At 35.4% G+C, this 21,660-nt stretch overlaps 1 protein-coding gene across 4 annotated transcripts in view; it reads left to right on the plus strand.

The window, feature by feature from the left end:
• LOC129279349 (uncharacterized) overlaps positions 1-19,698 on the plus strand; it is a 31,802-nt gene extending 12,104 nt beyond the window's left edge. For 2 of the 4 annotated variants that reach the window (XR_010295087.1, XM_064106527.1), the window contains exons 3-8: positions 1,101-1,351; positions 2,320-2,590; positions 3,616-3,738; positions 8,843-10,331; positions 11,379-11,506; positions 11,746-19,698. Coding sequence is in view for 2 of the 4 variants with exons in the window: in XM_064106527.1 (XP_063962597.1) it covers positions 10,253-10,331; positions 11,379-11,506; positions 11,746-11,874 (336 nt within the window). In the remaining 2 variants the exon portion in view is untranslated. Of the gene's footprint in view, positions 1-1,100; positions 1,352-2,319; positions 2,591-3,615; positions 3,743-8,842; positions 10,332-11,378; positions 11,507-11,745 lie in introns of all 4 variants that reach the window. The other 2 variants (XR_010295088.1, XM_064106528.1) reach the window with 2 other exon arrangements.
• Positions 19,699-21,660: the final 1,962 nt, after the last annotated feature.

Here is a 21,660-nt window from a genome sequence, read left to right on the forward strand (position 1 = left end):
GTAGATTTCAAGATTTCACAAAGTTCAGTTTATGTAACTGTACCAGATTTAGATCCTCGATGATATACTGACAATTAAGCCTGGTTTTACAGACTTTCTCATGAAATCAGTGTTTACTGCAACTACTGGAATTTCTCTTTAAAGCTGTAGAACCAGGTGTTCTTATTCCTAGCAATACTGCTAAGAACTGCCAAATTAATATTTCAGGTTTATTGTACTAGAAACCTCCCACTTCCCCGATTGTACGAAAAGAAATAATTAAAATAAACTTGCAACTTTTTCCCAGTAAGTCACAGCTTTGCAAACAATGCTTTGAACAGTAAAAAAGTTCCAATTGTGGCTCAAATAACAAAGGATGTTTAACAAATAAAAAAAATTGTAGTTTTCTTTAACACATTATTTTCTGTTCTTGGCATGAAAATCGAGAATGTTTCTCTTTGAAGAATGTGAGTTTCTGAGTCATGGAATTCTTCCAAAGAAACTGATCCTCGTTTCATGTTTGAATAGGAATACGGTACTAACTTTGCTGTACCAAGACCCAAACCATTCAGTAGGAGCTGAATACCTTATACGAGAGGATGCAGAAAACAGCCTCGTCATCATGACTTTCTATACGGTACTCAAAAACCTTAAAGATTTACGGAAAATTTCATACTTATTTGCACAATTAATTACTAGTAATAAAAAAAAATAAAAAATCCAAATAAAAAAAAAGCTTAACTATACAACTGTCTTGTGGTTTACATATGGATCGAGGTGTATGCAAATTTCTGTGGTGATTTTGCAATCAGCGGCCAAGATCTGAAGGGGGGGGGGGGTCATTCGACCCCCCAGTAATTCATGGTCTGAAATAACCTAGTTAAATTAGGGTTAAGAGATTTTTGTCTCACCTGCATAGCAGAGTGAGACTATAGGTGCCGCTTTTTCCGACGGCGGCGTCAACACCAAATCTTAACCAAAGGTTAATTTTTTGAAATGACAGCATAACTTAAAAAGTATCTGGACCTAGTTCATGAAACTTGGCCAAAAGGTGAATCAAGTATTACTGAACATCCTGGTACATTCATGCCCTGATGTTTTTGTTTTTGATGACTTTACAGAGCGAAATGCAGCCGGTCTGGAATTAGCGGCAATACTGAGGATGAAATGCTGCAGAAGTTATTGTCTTCATAAGATATCAAGAATAGATGCAAGCAAGGCCCGCAGAAGATTTCAGAACAATACTCTAGCAGATCAGAGGCTATGGATTTTGCAGTACCTTATTGAACATCACAACTTTGTAAACATGGATGGAGACTCATCCTTGGGATTACTAGGACCCGCTTATGGAAGATGGAGTCAGGATTAGCAGGTAAATGGTTCAAGAGGTATCCTTTAACATGACTAGTACCATTCTTGTAAAATTAAATCATGATACATACTTTAAACTTTATTTTTTTCACTTAATTTATTTATAAGGGATTATAGTTTTACATGTTGTCTCTTAGGATCTGGTTCTGCTATAATCATTGGTGCAGGAGCTAAACCCAGCAAGCTTATAAAGGACAATTCTTTGGTTCACTTGGTAGTCACAGATGTCTTTTCCCAAACATTACAATTATTCAAGCACAAATTCCATGTGAAAATGGGTCTCTGTGCTTATTTAGGAGATGAGGAAGCGGAGTCTGCTTGTTTTAATCTCAAACAAGTTTTTAACATATTGTTATATGTGCATGCTGGAGAGAAAGATACATGTAATGAAGAGGAGTGCTGATATGATAAGACAACTGCAGGAGGCTTGATTGTAGGGATAGAGTAAAGAAAGTCAAAACCCTCCTTACAATGAAAGGTGCGTTAATATCAAATTTTTTCGACGAAAACTGGTCTAAAAAATGGACTTAAAAGCATTAGAATTGGACATATATAAGACCTTGGATATCAAAATTTAGTACACCCAAAATTTCACCAGCAGAAATGTGGTTGTCACCTATCTCTTTACTCCGTCTTTCCATTGCTTGGCTTGGAATTTAGAACATGGATAATTCACCCAAATAGAATTTCAAAGGGCAAAAAATTACCAAGTACATGTACAAGGGTTACCAAGTTCAAATATTTGGAGGCAGGATATGATTTAAGGATCAAAGGTAAACTGAATTAATTGATAACATTTTAAAGTGATCACAATTTTAAAGCGATAGCAATTGTTGTACATGTGACCAGTGTAAATTAAGCTCAGGGAATAATATGAAAATTTTCTATTGATAATAATATTGTAGAAGATACATGTTTATAGTTTCTTTTGCTTTAAATGTACCACCTCTGTATTCATTTAACCTCCAGAAGGATTGGTGACATCTCGTCCATCAAATCACCATCATAAAGGACTTTTTTGTCTGTGATGACGTCAATGGTGTGGCTTAGTGAATTTGTCGATAAGTTTGGAGAGAAACTGCCAACCAACAACAAAATCCATCTTCCATCATGCCTTACACGTGGAAATGTGTATTGGATTATGAAGGAGGAAGTAGAAGAGCAAGGAGGTTCTGTTTGTAGTCAGCAATACTTCTTCCGCAAATGGAGACAGGAAATGTCTCATGTTACCATTCCAAAGGTAGGTGATTCTCATGAGTATTTGCACTGTATATTTACAAAACTATCATACCTTTAACCATAAAAAACTGGGCTATTTTGATACCTTAGAAGACTGGGGCGGGGCTGATTCAGCCCCTCCCCCCATATGATCTTGGCCATTGATCGCGATGAAAATCTGCACTCGCATTACACATGGCATAATCTACAAAATGGTAAAATCAATTTTCAAAAATATTACATTGCTAATTAATTATGCCAATGTATTATGTTAATTTATGCATAAAAAAAACCTTTCCTCTATCTAAATAAGGCCCTTTTGCTAAAAATAATTCAATATCGCAATTATTATTTTTATATACTCTGTATATCATTATTTCTAGAATTCTGATTGATTTCTTTGTTTTTTATTGATTTTTTTGATGGAAATCATTGTTACTCTGACCATAGACAACATGATATTTATTATGTTTAATCAGTGAAAGGAGAAAAGGTAATACATAGATGAACTTGGGCTAAAAACACTATTTGCATCGGATTTGAACAAAAATTCATGTTTTGGGGCAATTTGGGGTCTGTATGCACTAACAAAATATTGGGTAATTTTGGAACCATGTATTCAGGGGTCGCAAGTTTATTCTCAAAAGTTGTGTGAGACTTTAAAATGAAAATTTAGTCAATGGCGCAGTCAGACAATTTCGCACGGCAGATATATCACAAAAAATGTTGAGGGGAAATCTGAATCATAGGGTTAATTATAAAACCCAAGATTTTGCATTTTATTGAAAAATTTGAAATAACTTCCTATTTCTATCACATTTCATGAAGCTGTTTTGAGACCAAGTAGATTTGATATACTTGACTATGTATTCCCCAACATAAACACAGGTCTTTAGGTGATCTACAACAATATAGCATACTTTGCTGGCTTTAGCAGTGCAGCTGCTACAATGGTATAGCACCTAACTATGATGATGTTAACTACTATTCCTTAAAAAATTTAGAAAATATACATTGTGTAATTCTCTCTTTATTTGTTCATTCCAGGTGAACCTTTTTTACGAAATGCAACATATGCACCAAACTGAAATCTTGCCTAGAGAAGACAACTGGCAGAGAAGAGAGACAAACTTTACTGCAAGAAAGAGAGTCACACCTTTTCCAGCAAAAGTAAGTTTCAATGAAATATTTGATAGTGTATATGTACATGTATTTAGATTTAATTATCACAGTCTTCCAGGATAAGTATCATTTATATGTCATGGATGTCAGCCCGGAAGACTAGCCTCCACAATTATCAATCTTTATTCACTTGCCATCTTTCTTCCCTCTTCTTTTGTGTAAATGTGGTATTTTCAAAGTATATGCAGAGATACAATGTTGAGGCCACTGGCGTAAATCCCGGGGGGATGGGGGGGATATATCCCCCCAATTTGTACGAAAGAAATAAAAAAAAAATCACAAGAGATAATTGTTTTATTGGTGAAAATTCTTCCTAAAATACCGCTTAACAAATAAAACAATATTATTGAATCATAAAATGCAAATAAAGAGCCAGTTCACCATTTCCAAACGAAATACTTACATGTAAGTCCTTATTATAACATTGAAGAGAAACCCCCGTTTCTTCCAATTCATCAATGTTGGGGTCTTTGGGAAGGGATTAAGATGGAATGTCAAAAAATTTTGAATGTAATCTCTAATAAAACAATTAAACCATCATGGGGTTAAAAGATAATAATATTGGAGGGGTATTTGCCATACAGTGGCGTAACTACGGGGGGGGGGGGGGGGGGGGAGGGGGGGGGCATGGGGGGCACATGCTCCCCCCATCGGCTGACCAAAACAAAAACGGGGAAATGGGGAAAAATAGAAAAGAGGGAGAAAGGAAGAGAAACGTAGTGGGAAAGAAGAAAATATTATTCATTATAATGTTATATTATAATTATGTTATGTTACATTACATAAGAAACATTTTTATCATAACTTCATGAAACATAATTTACCCAGGGCCTACGTCTTCATAGTTCCTGGTGCTCGCATTTTCTGTTCAAAGAGATAATATAATCCTGTTGTACTAAAACATCCCGTTTTCAAGTCAATATAAACTAAATATATTTCCTAGCACTTGAGTTATCATTATTTTATGTAGTGACATGAGCTTCTTTTACATGATTAAAAAGGTGATTGCCCCATGTTAAGGTCTTCGTACATGTATATATAAAAACATTTCCTTCCGTGATTACGTTCGCATTAGTGGATTGGTGAGATATGTCTGCTCTTCATGAATTCCTAAAATCAGTCCTTGAAATGTCCTTTCTTCTGATCTGAATATCAAAAATTTTAAGCTCGCGCTTTGCGCTCGCATCATTTGGTTAATGAAATACGTATGGTCCTAGTTAATTCCTACAAAGAAACCTTAGAATGCCCCACTTCAGGTCTGAATTATCTAAATTATCTAAATTTTCAGCTCGCGCTTCACGCTCGCAATATTTGATTAGTGAGATGCGTATGATAATCATGATTGCAATGAGTACAAAAAGTGTTTCATGTGTTCAGATGTAATTCTGATAAAATCAGCAAGCGCTTGGCACTTGCATTAGATGACTATGGTGAGATATGCATACTCTTAATGGATTCCTAAAATATATTCCTTAAAATCTCGCTGTTTGGGGTCAAAATATACGAAAATTTCAGCTCGCACTTCGCGCTCGCATTGTTTAGCGAGACAGGTACCTATCATGATTACACAAATTTGATTATAATATCGCTTTTTAGGTGTGAATATAAAAAATTCAGCTCGCGCTTCGCTTGCATTATTTGGTCAGTGAGATACATATCCGTTCAATGACATTGTCCTTAAAATGTCTCTATTAGGTCAGAATAACTAGCAACCAAGCGCTCAGTGATTTGAAAATTTTGCTGGTGCCCCCACAATGCCGTGACCCACAGTACGCCACTGTGGACATATCAATTACAATTCCTTGCATATCTAAAAACATGATAACAAAAAAAAAAGCAAATATATTTCAGTCATCCCCCCCACCCCTCAACACGGATTTACGCCAATGGTTGAGGCAATTTAAATTCACATTTCAGTGGTACGCGAGAGTTGCAGGGATAAGAACACTCAACACCACATGTAATCCTGGATGTCCATCATGTAATCTAACAGAATGTATTCTAGAATTTGCAATTACTTCCTATTTCTATCAGAAATTTCATGAAGCTTTTTTATTTTACTAAGTAGAGACAACCGCGTAGCCAGGATTTCATTTTGGAGGGGGCGGTAAATGCATGCAAAGCGTGCCAACACTTACAGAGCGCGCAAAGCGCGCTCCCTAGGGGGTGGGTGCAGGGAGGGGGAGTTTCCCCCTCCCGTGCAAAGCTTTCGGTGTTTCTTAAATTAAAATGAAAAGGAGCCGTCTCTCTTGTCTCTAGTACCTATATCAGCTCCAACTAAGTTGACTATATTTTGATTTTGAACCTTGTTTTTAAAAGTGATTGTGAACGCACAAAAAGGGATAAAATGGAGGAAATTACAATAATATTTACCCAGCGCGGAGCGCGAAAGCTAAAGTGTTTTATCAATTTTTTTCTAAAGAAAAGGGTCCCGAGATAAGGGTATTCCCTAAGTTATACTGAATGTTTCCCTTGGAAAGATCAGATATGATTACAAACAATTTAGCGGCAGTGCATATCTTTAACTCGCAAAACAAGAAGGGTATATGCCGGGAGGAAGATATTTCTCCCCGTGCAGAGCAATAAAACTCTGAAATTTCAAAGGGCGGACGTTTCATCAAATGCAGATATCTCTACCCCATCGGCTCTAATTCAATCGATTTTCTAAGATTATTGAACTTCAATACAAGGAAAATAGTGCGCAAAAAGTTGAAAATTCTGTGATTTATTGAAATTATTTAAAAAAGGATGATGTATAATTTATTTGATTTATCCTGAATCGCTTAATTTTGAATGATAAAGAAACTTAAGTGTCATTCAAAATTTCAAACTGAGGGCGCAAAACAGGACAGGAGATGAATGTGCAGGGAAATTTTAATAGAATTTGATTTAAAAAATATTGTACTTTTTTTTTATCAAATACAAATTTTATACCTTCCTCTTTTAAAATTTGGAACCTGTTTGCCCCCAAATTATGGTTATTTAGTAATGAGCTGAAAAGCAGGAGAAGTTGCCTATATATGGAGGTGACGGCAGAAATTGATATAAAGATTTTACCCGCCCGGAGTCGACCCGACCAGAAGTTGCGCGATCAATTTGAAAAAAAAAGATAACTTCATATACTTCGGCCTAACCTTACTCTTATTCCATGCCCTAATGTATACATTTAACTTTAACTGGCAAGAAACACGTAGCTGAGGTCGAAAAACTGGGTTAGAGAAAGGGTTAGGGAAACAAAGGAGAACTGCAATATTGTAATTTAACTGCGTGCAGCGCGGAAACAAAATTCATATATATAAATTTAGAGCAAGAGTGAAGAAGTTTCTCTTCTGAGAAAAAAATAAAGAATAAAAAGAAAAACCCACAAAGCTACCTTTCTTCCCTTTCCTCCCTTCGCTTTTCCTTTTCTCCTCTTTTTTTCTCTTTTTTTTTCTTTTTGGGGACGTTTGGGGGGGGGACCACTCCCCCCCCCCCCTGGCTACGCACCTGAGTAGAGAATGATTATCTTCTTTTCTAATTTCGAAAACAAATACAGTTTGGAAGCAACATTGCATAGAGAACCATGTGATCTATGTATTAGTATTGTGCAGGATAAACGGAAAAAAGTCATACGGTCACAGTGAAAGCAACTTTCCTTTCTTTGTTGTAGCTAGAAAATTGGTACTGTAAACATCGAAGGGTATATTAACAGGCAAAGTGTAATTAGCTAAAAATTATATTAAATTTTTTTTTCTGATGTCTGTTTTTTAATTTATTATGTTTTCAACTTTTTGTTTTGCATTTTCGATGGACATCATCTGCAACTTTATTCAGAATATAAAGAAAATATTATCACTTGATTTTAATCAGTAAATGTAGAAATGGTGATATATTTATGAATTTGGCATTACATCACAATTTGCATTGGATCTGTAGAGGAAATCTTGTTTTGGAGCAGTTTTGGGCCTGATGCACACTTTACAAATGTGTACTGACTGAGGGGTCGCAAATTTGGTTTCAAAAGTTTTGCGAGACTTGAAAGAAAGTCTTAGAATGAGTCAGCACCAGCTTTTCATGTTACAGATATGATGTAAAATTGTCTGAGAAAGTCCCCCCCCCCCCCTTTTAGGATTAAGTTTTTGCATTTTCAATACACAAAAGGTGTACATTCTTATTCCATGAATTTTAGAAAAACAAATAGTTATCAAGTATCAAAGAAAATATGACATGAATTTCAGGACAATATTTTTCTCAATATTGGGCTATTCTTTTACAATGTTCCATTTAATTATGTTTATTATCTTAACCCTATTTCGCCTGGGCTAATTTAGAATGGCATAGCCCGGGGAGACGTACCTGTTTTTGCTTTCCCCTTCAAACCTTGGATGTTCATTCCGCTTGATCGCGACAAAAATTAGCATGCACACACCCAAGACGTAATCTCCACAATTCGATTGTCAATTGTACTAAACTTAATTCAAATTTATGTTTAATCAATTAAATATGTTACTGTAATTTATACATTTAATCATAAGTTGGCTGTGAATCTTTAAAAATACCCCCAAAACTGCTAGATTTTGATCTGGGCAGTCTAGACAGGATTATTATGAAATGTTTTAAAAATGGCAATTTTTAAAACCTATGTTTTTCATTGTTTTTCGTTGGAAATCATCGGCAAATTTTTTCAGTCATAACTAACATGAATTCTATTGCTTTTAATCAGTAAAAATAAAAATCAGGATACATTTATGAATTTTAGCTGCATGCAGAATTTGCATTTGATTTGTACATGAAATCACATTTTTAAGCAAATTTTGTTCTTACATGCGCTTAATGTTTACGTAACATCGGAATTTGGTCTTAAAAGTTGCATGAGGCTTAATAAAGGAAATAAGTCATTACAGTCGCAGCACAATATTTTCCTGACATTACAGATTTATCATGAAAGATGTTGAGAGGGCAAAAACAGCCCCCCCTGGCTGGATAGGGTTAAGCTCTGAACAGATATTTAATTTATCATTTCGCAGAACAATGTGTATCCCGGGAAAGTGTTTTAAAATAATCTACCATAATTTTATTTGTTATATTCTTTTTCTTATCATTTTCAATGCAGGTAAAGGTAGGATTTTTGTCTCACCTGCATAGCAGAGTGAGACTATAGGCGCCGCTTTTCCGACGGCGACGGCGGCGGCGACGGCGGCGGCGACGGCGGCGGCGGCGGCGACGGCGGCGTCAACACCAAATCTTAACCTGAGGTTAAGTTTTTGAAATGACAGCATAACTTAGAAAGTATATGGACCTAGTTCATGAAACTTGGCCATAAGGTTAATCAAGTATTACTGAACATCCTGCCTGAGTTTCATGTCACATGACCAAGGTCAAAGGTCATTTAGGGTCAATGAACTTAGACCATGTTGGGGGAATCAACATCAAAATCTTAACCTAAGGTTAAGTTTTTGAAATGTCATCATAACTTAGAAAATATATGGACCTAGTTCATGAAACTTATACATAAGGTTAATCAAGTATCACTGAACATCCTGCATGAGTTTCACATCACATGACCAAGGTCAAAGGTCATTTAGGGTCAATGAACTTTGGCCGAATTGGGGGTATCTGTTGAATTACCATCATAACTTTGAAAGTTTATGGATCTGATTCATGAAACTTGGACATAATAATAATCAAGTATTACTGAACATCCTGTGCAAGTTTCAGGTCACATGATCAAGGTCAAAGGTCATTTAGGGTCAATGAACTTTGGCCAAATTGGGGTATTTGTTGAATTACAGCCATAAATTTGAAAGTGTGTTGGTCTAGTTCATAAAACTTGGACATAATAGTAATCAAGTATCACTGAACATCCTGTGCGAGTTTCAGGTCACATGATCAAGGTCAAAGGTCATGTAAGGTCAAAGAACTTTGGCCACGTTGGGGGTATTTGTTGAATTGCCATCATATCTCTATAAGTGTATTGGTCTACTTCATAAAACGTGGAAATAAGAGTAACCAAGTATCACTGAACATCTTGTGCGAGTTATAGTAGTTTTCAAAATTAGCACTGCTGCTATATTGAATCGCGTGATGCAGGTGAGACGGCCAGAGGCATTCCACTTGTTAATGAAGGGCCACGCACACGAGGACATTGACCAGCTATTCACCCGGGTTTCAACATGCATAACACGGCAAAACATACCAACACTTTCATCTCTGCTTCATCATATCCCACTCTCTTATCGAAAACCAAATACCACATCGGAAAGACTCAACGCAGTCTACAATGTGAGAGACTGGCTCAAACCTTGCCTGAACAAGATGTCACTGCACAGCTTTCCACATCAATTTAGAATCACAAAACACAATGGAAAAGCTGTGAACATTACACACCAAGAAGTGGAGCAACAGCAGTGAATGGCAGGCTACAACTGGATGGGATAACATCATCACACATCACCCTCCAGGCCAACCATCCATTGTCCATAAAGTACATGATGCTATTACACTTACCAACCTCCAACGGGATATGCCAAAGTATGCCCCCTACTTTAGTATTGAAGAAAGACAGGAATGGGAGAATCTGCTAGCTAGCATGGAGGAAGGTGGTAAGTACAGTAGATCATCTTCATGTCTTTGTATTGGCTTTGTTTTAAAGAGGGAGGGCAAGGTTGCTGAAATGGCCGATAATTTTTTTAATTTGATGTGGCTTCCATTATGAACTTCAATAGTCCTAGGTATATGAGGAAGTAATTTTCCGCATTAATTTTGTTGACAGGTGTTGCAAAAGCTTTTTAAAAGTATTGATGGACAAAATTTACAAAGAAGAAGAATTTCCTGTGGAAATAATAAAAAGTTTGTCACTCAATACTGGCATCTCCTTTATACGTACACCCTTAAAATTAAAAGTATTAAAAGAATGAAAGCATTTATTTATTCACATGTCTAAACAGGTTCATAGGATCAGAGATATAATGACTGTTTTGCATCTTAGTCCTGTTGTATGAAAATAGTAATTATTACATCCTACATAAATTAAATCCTGTATGCTGATTGGTTTAAATAGCATCATGTGACCAAACATATTCTCATTATTTTGCGGTGATGTCGAAAATGAAAGCCCACGGAAGAAAATGTGCTATTCCGTTATCACTGACGTCACTCGCAAGCACTAATACGCGCACTGAGCGCGTAGCTAAGCACTTCAGGAAAAGCAGGTCAGTCACTGAGTCAGCGGGGCTGGTTTGGTTCAGATTAAAAAAAAAAAAGGATGTACAAGAACTAGATTATCAAGATCTATTGCTCTAACTTATTAAAGTAGGATATAAAACAAATATACCAGGCCATTATTTCGAAAACTATAGAGGGAATTATTCATCCTCGGTTGTACTGGCAAAATCATTATTTTCCCTCAGGGCTTCGCCCCTCTGGGAAAAATAGTAATGCCAGTCCAACCTCGTATGAATAATTCCCGCTATACTCACTCAAAGCCTGGTATATTTTTATACTATAATAAGGTATAATTAATATCAATAGGGGATAAGGGTTGGAACTTCCAATCATTTATGCAAGCACTTATAGTTTGAAATTTGGGTCTGATTTATCTTACCACTTGTGCATATACTTCTTTTCATTCTATTGGGGATTTTTTTTAGGAATAGAAAACTCTGGTAAATGGCCACTGGTGGATATATTGATGGATAAAGAGTCTCAGAATACACCACAAAGACATCTTGATCCAACTTCGGAATTCTCAAATGATGAACAGCAACCTATTCAAGCGGTAAGTAAATGTGTAAAAGTAGCCAAATTAATCCTGCCCGTACCCGCTTTCCTCACTTGGGTTGATTGCAGCACAATGTGGTTCAATTTCTTGCTGAAGAAAGTTAACCCATAGCTGGGATTCCAAACACTCAGAATTAATCACTTGTGCCCCATAATATGTTCATGTGCACTATAACACTGTTAACTTGTATTGCCTTTGTAATAAATATTTAGATTTTTCTCATTGCAATATTTCAGGTCCATCTAGGTACTAAGCAGAAAAGGCCTCAACAGCCAGTATTAAAACTGGGAGATATGGTTGCAGTCTACTTAGAAGAGTTCAGTAATGAGTGGCCGCGAGTGAGCAAAGTGTTGGAAATGACTTGAGACAGTGTGAAGCTGCATTGGTACTCAGGATCAGAAACGTCCACGTGGATATCACCTACCACATCAGTTCAAGGACAGAAGGGTCAGCCGTACACAGGAGAAGTCTCTCTTCAAGAAGTCATTTCTTTCCCCTACAGTCTCACTAAAACAAACAAATTACCATAGGATATCCAGTGTCACTTGAAGGAAAAACGTGAAGAATACTTTGCATATTAGGTCTGTATGAACATACACTGTATTCATACCAATTTGGAATGAGTTTGTTTGTCCAGGACTCAAAAGCTGTATGTCTATATGGAAGCCACTTGAATTATGTATTTTTGTGATATTACAATGTACCTATATGTTTCCACATTGGACATGGTGCCCGGGGGGGCCACTTACATTGACGAGTGGATACCATGCGCGACCAAAAAAACATGTAAACAGGATGTCTTATTCAAGATTGGGCACGTTACGTACGTAACAAGGGTGTCAAAAACACAAAAATAATGGAAAAAGGGTATCTATTTCGCTAGGAAAGTTACGTGTTTAGGGTCAAATTTGCGGGAATGATGAAACAAAATTAAAATGTTTTATAAAGGATGTCCTCTTTGCCCCAACACTACGTGTTTAGAGTCCGATTTGCGCGAGGTGTGGAAGGTGGGGCCGTGCACCAAATGGTGTGTAAAGGTAAAACCGACGACCGACGGACCCGTGACATAACATATCGCTGTACTTGTTTAGGGGTTCATTTCAGGGAATACTTGCCAAGAGTGTTGATTTGTTACCAATACTTGTTAAGGGTAGGGTTTCAGACGCCAATACTTGTTAAGGGGTGCATTTTCAGAATATGGAAAATACTTGTTTAGGGTGCTTTTCGAGACCCCATGGTCGCGCATGGTATCCACTCGTCAATGGAAGTGGCCCCCCTGGGATATGGTGATAATTTCCAGGGTTTATCTTCACATAATTTTGATCACCTACATGTATCTACATTTAGAAGAGATAAATGCACAATGGTTGATAGAGAGTTGGTACCTGAAGTAGGTAATGAATTAAGTTCCACTGCCAATGGAAAGTTTACCCTCTCAGTGCTCAAGAGGTAAGCTCCTTACCATGGAACTCAATATGCAACATTTGCGTATACTGAACAGGCACAAATAACGATTTTCTGTAATGGCACATGTCGGTTATCTCTCAAACAAAAATTTTAAGTCAGACTATGTGAGAAAGAAATTATACATCAACTGGAACCATCTGAAAACCTTTCATTGATTGCATAGTGCAATATAGTTGAATGAGTTTTATTGTCTTGCCTGCCTAGCTGAGTGAGACAATAGGGGTCACTTTTCCGACAGCGGCAGTGTCGTCAACATTGAAATCTTAACCAAGTGGTAATTCCATAAAATATGTACGTCCGACCCCCTATATGTGGGACTTTCATGAAATTTTCTGTCTCTGATTTCTGGTTCTCTTGACAGTCTGTAATGTTCTATAACGTCCATGATTCCGTCAGTTTATGAAGTGAAGTAAGACTTGAGAAAAATGGGGGTCGGATGTACAAAAAGGCTTATCATTTTATGGAATTTCCCCAAGGTTAAGTTTTTGTCTCGCCTGCATAGCAGAGTGAGACTATAGGCGCCGCTTTTTCGACGGCGGCGGCGTCGTCAACATTGAAATCTTAACCAAGGTTAAGTTTTTGAAATGTCATCATAACTTAGAAAGTATATGGGCCTAGTTCATGAAACTTGAACAAGGGTAATCAAGTATGACTAAACATCCTGCTTGAGTTTCAGGTCACATGACCAAGGTCAAAGGTCATTTAGGGTCAATGAACTTATACCATGTTGGGGGAATCAATATCAAAATTTTAACCAAGGTCCACTTTTTGAAATGTTGTCATAACTTTGAAAGTATATGGACCTAGTTCATAAAACTTAGACATAAGGGTAATAGTGTATCACTAAAGATCCTGCTTGAGTTTCAGGTCACATGATTAAGGTCAAAGGTCACTTAGGGTCAAACTATGGCCATGTAGGGGTTATTTGAGGAATTATCATCATAACTTTTAAACTTTATGGATCTAGTTCATGAAACTTGGACATAAGAGCAACCATGTATCCCTGAATATCATGTGTGAGTTTCAGGTCACATGACTAAGGTCAAAGGTCACTTAGGGTCAACGAACTTTGGCCATATTGGGGGTATAGGAGGAATTGTCATCATCCTAAGAATACTGGGGGGGGGGGCTGAATTGATTCAGCCCCCCCTCGACATTTTTCGCGATAAATCCGCCGCTCGATATTTTTTGACCGCGTCGTTCACTGACTTTTTACTTTCAAGTCTCGCGCAACTTTTAAGACCAAAATTGTGACCCCCGGGTACGCGGTTCCGAAATTACGCAACATTTCGTAAGTGCATGCAGACCCAAAATTACTCAAAAACGTGAATTTGTGTGCAAATCCAATGCAAATAATGTTTTTAGCCAAAATTCATAAAATGTATCATTATTTTTCCTTTTACTGCTTAAAATCAATTAATTTTATCTTGCTTACGGTCAAAATAAAGTCCCCGACAATTTCCATTGAAAAAACAATAAAAAACAAAAAGTCAAAAAACAGAGAAATACATAAGAAATTTAGAAAACAATAGAATACATAAGAAAATAAATGTGATGTTAAAATTTTTGAAAAATAAATTTGATCAGATGCCTATCTTGAGTCTGTGAAACAAAAATTAGAATTTTAGGGGCATTATTTTATTAATTAGAGCATGCAAACTTATGATTTTACGCATAAATTAGCATAATTAATGAGCAATGAGATTTTTCGCAAAATTTGATATTATAGTTTTGTAGATAATGCCATGGGTAAGGGGCGTGCCAATTTTCGTCGTGATCGCGCGATCGACGGCCGAGATCATAAGGAGGGGCTGAATCAGCCCCCCCCCCCCCCCCCGAGTCTTCTTAGGCGTCGAAATAGCCCAGTCTATTTAGGGTTAAAGTCTATGGATCTAGTTCATGAAACTTTGACATAAGAGCAGCAATGTATCCCTGAATACCCTGTGTGCGTTTTAGGAACATAGCCAAGATCAAAGGTCATTTAAAGGTCAATGAACTCTGGCTATGTTGGGAGTATGTGTTGAATTGGCATCATAACTTAGGAAGTTTATGGATCTAGCTCATGAAACATCGACAGAAGGGTAATCAAGTATGAATGATTGTTTTGCACATGTCTTAGGTCACATGATCATGGTCAAATGTCATTTTGGGTCAATGGACATAGTATTTTATTTTCGTATATACGTATTAGTGTTTTCTTCTGTGAATAATTATTCATTAGCTGTTTTCAAAGGAAGCACTGCTGCTATATCGAATTGCGTAATGCAGGCGAGACTGCCAGAGGCGTTCCACTTGTTGAAATGTCATCATAACTTACAAAGTGTATAGACCCAGTTCATGAAACTTATGAGTGAAATCAAGTATTACTGAGCATCCTGCCTGAGTTTCAGGTCACATGACCAGGGTCAAAAGTCATTTAGGGTCAATGAACTTAGACCATGTTAGGGGAAAGAATATCGAAATCTTAACCTCGAGTATATATATTTATTTATTTCTTCTGTTTTTCATTGTTGTTGATGTAGTTGATGTAATGGTGTAGCTTTGAAATAAAGATAAATTTATCCTCGTGTAGCCTTGAAATTAAGATAAATTTATCCTCGTGTAGCTTTGAAATTAGGATAAATTTATCCTCATGTAGCCTTGAAATTAGGATAAATTTATCCTCGTGTTGCCTTGAAATTAGGATAAATTTATCCTCGTGTAGCTTTGAAATTAAGATAAATTTATCCTCATGTAGCTTTGAAATTAAGACAAATTTATCCTCATGTAGCCTTGAAATTAGGATAAATTTATCCTCATGTAGCCTTGAAGTTAGGATAAATTTATCCTCATGTAGTCTTGAAATTAAGATAAATTTATCCTCGTGTAGCCTTGAAATTAGGATAAATTTATCCTCGTGTAGCTTTGAAATTAAGATAAATTTATCCTCATGTAGCCTTGGAATTAAGATAAATTTATCCTCGTGTAGCTTTGAAATTAGGATAAATTTATCCTCGTGTAGCCTTGAAATAAGGATAAATTTATCCTCGTGTAGCTTTGAAATTAAGATAAATTTATCCTCATGTAGCTTTGAAATTAAGATAAATTTATTGTCATGTAGCCTTGAAATTAAGATAAATTTATCCTCATGTAGCCTTGAAATTAAGATAAATTTATCCTAGTGTAGCCTTGAAATTAGGATAAATATATCCTCGTGTAGCCTTGAAATTAGGATAAATTTATCCTCGTGTAGCTTTGAAATTAAGATAAATTTATCGTCATGTAGCCTTGAAATTAAGATAAATTTATCCTTGTGTAGCTTTGAAATTAAGATAAATTTATCCTCCTGAAGCTTTGAAATTAAGATAATTTTATCCTCATGTAGCCTTGAAATTAAGATTAATTTATCCTCGTGTAGCTTTGAAATTAAGATAAATTTATCCTCGTGTAGCCTTGAAATTAAGATAAATTTATCTTCGTGTAGCCTTGAAATTAGGATAAATTTATCCTCATGTAGCCTTGAAATTAAGATGAATTTATCCTCGTGTAGCTTTAAAATTAGGATAAATTTATCCTCGTGTAGCTTTGAAATTAAGATAAATTTATCCTCATGTAGCTTTGAAATTAAGATAAATTTATCCTTGCGTAGCCTTTAAATTAGGATAAATTTATCCTCATGTAGCCTTGAAATTAGGATAAATTTATCCTCATGAAGCCTTGAAATTAAGATAAATTTATCCTCTTGTAGCCATGAAATTAAGATAAATGTATCCTCGTGTAGCTTTGAAATTAGGATAAATTTATCCTCGTGTAGCTTTGAAATTAAGATAAATTTATCCTTGTGTAGCTTTGAAATTAAGATAAATTTATCCTCATGTAGCTTTCAAATTAAGATAAATTTATCCTCATGTAGCCTTGAAATTAAGATAAATTTATCCTCATGTTGCCTTGAAGTTAGGATAAATTTATCCTCATGTAGACTGAAATTAAGATAAATTTATCCTCGTGTAGCCTTGAAATTAGGATAAATTTATCCTCGTGTAGCCTTGAAATTAAGATGAATTTATCCTCGTGTAGCCTTGAAATTAAGATGAATTTAGCCTCATGTAGCCTTGAAATTAAGATAAATTCATCCTCATGTTGACTTGAAGTTAGGATAAATTTATCCTCATGTAGACTGAAATTAAGATAAATTTATCCTCGTGTAGCCTTGAAATTAGGATAAATTTATCCTCGTGTAGCCTTGAAATTAAGATAAATTTATCCTTGTGTAGCTTTGAAATTAAGATGAATTTATCCTTGCGTAGTCTTGAAATTAGGATAAATTTATCCTCGTGAAGCTTTGAAATTAAGATAAATTTATCCTCATGTAGCTTTGAAACGAAGATAAATTTATCCTCATGTAGCTTTGAAATTAGGATAAATTTATCCTCGTGTATTCTTGAAATTAGGATGAATTCATCCTCATGAAGCCTTGAAATTAAGATAAATTTATCCTCGTGTATCCTTGAAATTAAGATAAATTTATCCTCGTGTAGCCTTGAAATTAGGATAAATTTATCCTCGTGAAGCTTTGAAATTAAGATTAATTTATCCTCATGTAGCTTTGAAATTAAGATAAATTTATCCTCATGTAGCCTTGAAATTAAGATAAATTTATCCTCGTGTAGCTTTGAAATTAAGATAAATTTATCCTCGCGTAGCCTTGAAATTAGGATTAATTTATCCTCGTGAAGATTGAAATTAAGATAAATTTATCCTCATGTAGCTTTGAAACGAAGATAAATTTATCCTCATGTAGCTTTGAAATTAGGATAAATTTATCCTCATGAAGCCTTGAAATTAAGATAAATTTATCCTCGTGTATCCTTGAAATTAAGATAAATTTATCCTCGTGTAGCCTTGAAATTAGGATAAATTTATCCTCGTGAAGCTTTGAAATTAGGATAAATTTATCCTCGTGTAGCCTTGAAATTAGGATAAATTTATCCTCATGTAGCTTTGAAATTAAGATAAATTTATCCTTGCGTAGCCTTGAAATTAGGATAAATTTATCCTCGTGAAGCTTTGAAATTAAGATAAATTTATCCTCATGTAGCTTTGAAATTAAGATAAATTTATCCTCATGTAGCCTTGAAATTAAGATAAATTTATCCTCGTGTAGCTTTGAAATTAAGATAAATTTATCCTCGCGTAGCCTTGAAATTAGGATAAATTTATCCTCGTGAAGATTGAAATTAAGATAAATTTATCCTCATGTAGCTTTGAAACGAAGATAAATTTACCCTCATGTAGCTTTGAAATTAGGATAAATTTATCCTCATGAAGCCTTGAAATTAAGATAAATTTATCCTCGTGTATCCTTGAAATTAAGATAAATTTATCCTCGTGTAGCCTTGAAATTAGGATAAATTTATCCTCGTGAAGCTTTGAAATTAGGATAAATTTATCCTCGTGTAGCCTTGAAATTAGGATAATTTTATCCTCATGTAGCTTTGAAATTAAGATAAATTTATCCTTGCGTAGCCTTGAAATTAGGATAAATTTATCCTCGTGAAGCTTTGAAATTAAGATAAATTTATCCTCATGTAGCTTTGAAATTAAGATAAATTTATCCTCATGTAGCCTTGAAATTAAGATAAATTTATCCTCGTGTAGCTTTGAAATTAAGATAAATTTATCCTCGCGTAGCCTTGAAATTAGGATAAATTTATCCTCGTGAAGCTTTGAAATTAAGATAAATTTATCCTCATGTAGCTTTGAAATTAAGATAAATTTATCCTCATGTAGCCTTGAAATTAAGATAAATTTATCCTCGTGTAGCTTTGAAATTAAGATAAATTTATCCTCGCGTAGCCTTGAAATTAGGATAAATTTATCCTCGTGAAGATTGAAATTAAGATAAATTTATCCTCATGTAGCTTTGAAACGAAGATAAATTTACCCTCATGTAGCTTTGAAATTAGGATAAATTTATCCTCATGAAGCCTTGAAATTAAGATAAATTTATCCTCGTGTATCCTTGAAATTAAGATAAATTTATCCTCGTGTAGCCTTGAAATTAGGATAAATTTATCCTCGTGAAGCTTTGAAATTAGGATAAATTTATCCTCGTGTAGCCTTGAAATTAGGATAAATTTATCCTCATGTAGCTTTGAAATTAAGATAAATTTATCCTTGCGTAGCCTTGAAATTAGGATAAATTTATCCTCGTGAAGCTTTGAAATTAAGATAAATTTATCCTCATGTAGCTTTGAAATTAAGATAAATTTATCCTCATGTAGCCTTGAAATTAAGATAAATTTATCCTCGTGTAGCTTTGAAATTAAGATAAATTTATCCTCGCGTAGCCTTGAAATTAGGATAAATTTATCCTCGTGAAGCTTTGAAATTAAGATAAATTTATCCTCGTGTAGCTTTGAAACGAAGATAAATTTATCCTCATGTAGCTTTGAAATTAGGATAAATTTATCCTCATGAAGCCTTGAAATTAAGATAAATTTATCCTTGTGTATCCTTGAAATTAAGATAAATTTATCCTCGTGCAGCCTTGAAATTAGGATAAATTTATCCTCGTTTAGCCTTGAAATTAGGATAAACTTATCCTCGTGTAGCCTTGAAATTAGGATAAATTTATCCTCCTGTAGTATTAGCAGGATGAACTAATCCTTATAATTGTAATATATTTGTATGATATATTTATTTGATCTGTTATTCCTATTAAATGGTTGTATTAATTGAAATGCTGTTCCCGTTTGTTTCTTTTATTGTTAGAGACTTGCAAACATACATTGAATTGCCAATAGTCATTAAATAGAGTGATTGGAGAGAATGTGTAGAAGAGAGAACAAGTGATACAAGTGGTTGTTAAGTGCAAAAATGTGAAATAAATATTATGGAATGAATATGATGAACATTTGAAGAAAAATGAACAAAGATTCATTCATTTTGAAAAGATTTACTGTTAGTCTAATAATCAATCGAAATGCAATTTGTCATTAATATTTTCGATTGTAATGAGGTTGGATTCTTTTCTTCAAGAAAAAAGGCCGGAGACGGCATCCCTTTTTCCCTTTTTCACAGCGTTACAACGCACGAGCTATGTGTACATCCGGGTACTTTTACAAATCAAGACCTATCGAGCAATGGCCGACCACGCTCCGCGCAATCACAGACGTTAAGTACGCGCGCCTATGGCGACTCCGCACTCTAGCGTAATTAGTATACATCTCTATGGTTGAGTGTAACCAGGCGCTGGGCACCCTATAAAAGATGGAGGAACCAACTGAAGGGGATAATGCAGAAATCCAAGCCGATGACGGACCAACATCGAGGAAGTGCAGAAATCCGCAAGCCGATGACGAACCAATATCGACCAAGATCTCTCGCCAAAAGTGACTCGTAGGGAACTAATAACAGTGGCGTAGCTAGGACATTTTTCCTGGGGGGGGCACTGGGGGGGTCCTTGCTTTTTCAGGGGGGCACCATTTTTTCCGTTGTGTGTGTATGTGTCACAAGGGCGGATCCCACTTTCATTAATTACATTGGGGGCCTATTAATGGTTACGGTAGGCATAATAAATTATGCATACAAGAAGAGTGAAGACACATATTTGCTGAGATTACAATGATGACATAGGCCTGCCTTGACAAGGTAAACAAAACAATAAAATGTGAATAGAATGTATTCTTGATTTTTTATGGTTAACGTAATATTTTTTTTCTTTTGACACTTTTTACTAACAAAAACAATAATACATAGCGAGGATAAATGGATGGATAATTTCCTACTCTGACCTACCAAGGCCGTATGGATCTGAAGGAAGGTTCACTCGCCCCTTCTCCCATTATATTTGTAACATACATTAACCTGCAAATTTCAGACGAAATAAGAATATCAAAAATAATATAATAGAAAAGAAAAGGCATCTTTAATATCAGTTCGTTAGTTTTGTTTTCTTGTTCGAACAACAGACAGGCCTACCTAGAACATTATACGCATTTTTATTCTACAGAAAAAAAATATTAGTAGGTTTATACTCGTGGATATGACAGACCTGTAAAGAGTGTTACTGAATAAACACACAAAAATACAATCTTTCGATTACTGTTCTAAAAGACTTTAAAAAAAAAGAATTTCGGTATCGTGTGTACTGGAGGAGGAAAATGCATGCCATTACCCTTAAAGCCATTTAATTCGGCTTAATTTTGCATAGTGTATTAAGTTTTCATGCTAAACACTCTAAAACCCTGTCGTTTTGTTTAAAGCTGCCGAGTACACATAAAAGATTCAGTCTAATTGATCTCGATTTCCTGATGTTATCACGTTTCTAATTGCAGTTATCCCGCGACTTTTCTACACGTTTTTCGAAAGGAGCAGAAGTAAAAGTCCATTATCTTAGGGAAAACTCATTAAACACGCTCAAAGATTCTAGAGAGAAGAGTTAGAAAATGGTCGTCGCAGTAGACGGGTGATGTTACCCTCAACAGTGATTTGAAAAAACAAATGGTTGATCTTATGATAGTAAGTACTGTCTTTAAGTCTGTTTCGCAGAATGGGTGATAGGTAACCTGATGCGTAATGCGTAATCTGATCCGATTTGTTGAAATGTCGGTTAGACCACCCCCCCCCCCCCTCCAAACACCCAAACAATGATCAACAGTAATTCGCGCAACAATTTTAATTGGTCGATATTTCGCTTCTTG

This window comes from Lytechinus pictus, chromosome 11, assembly GCF_037042905.1.
Source record: "Lytechinus pictus isolate F3 Inbred chromosome 11, Lp3.0, whole genome shotgun sequence".
NCBI classification, from domain to species: Eukaryota; Metazoa; Echinodermata; class Echinoidea; order Temnopleuroida; family Toxopneustidae; genus Lytechinus; species Lytechinus pictus.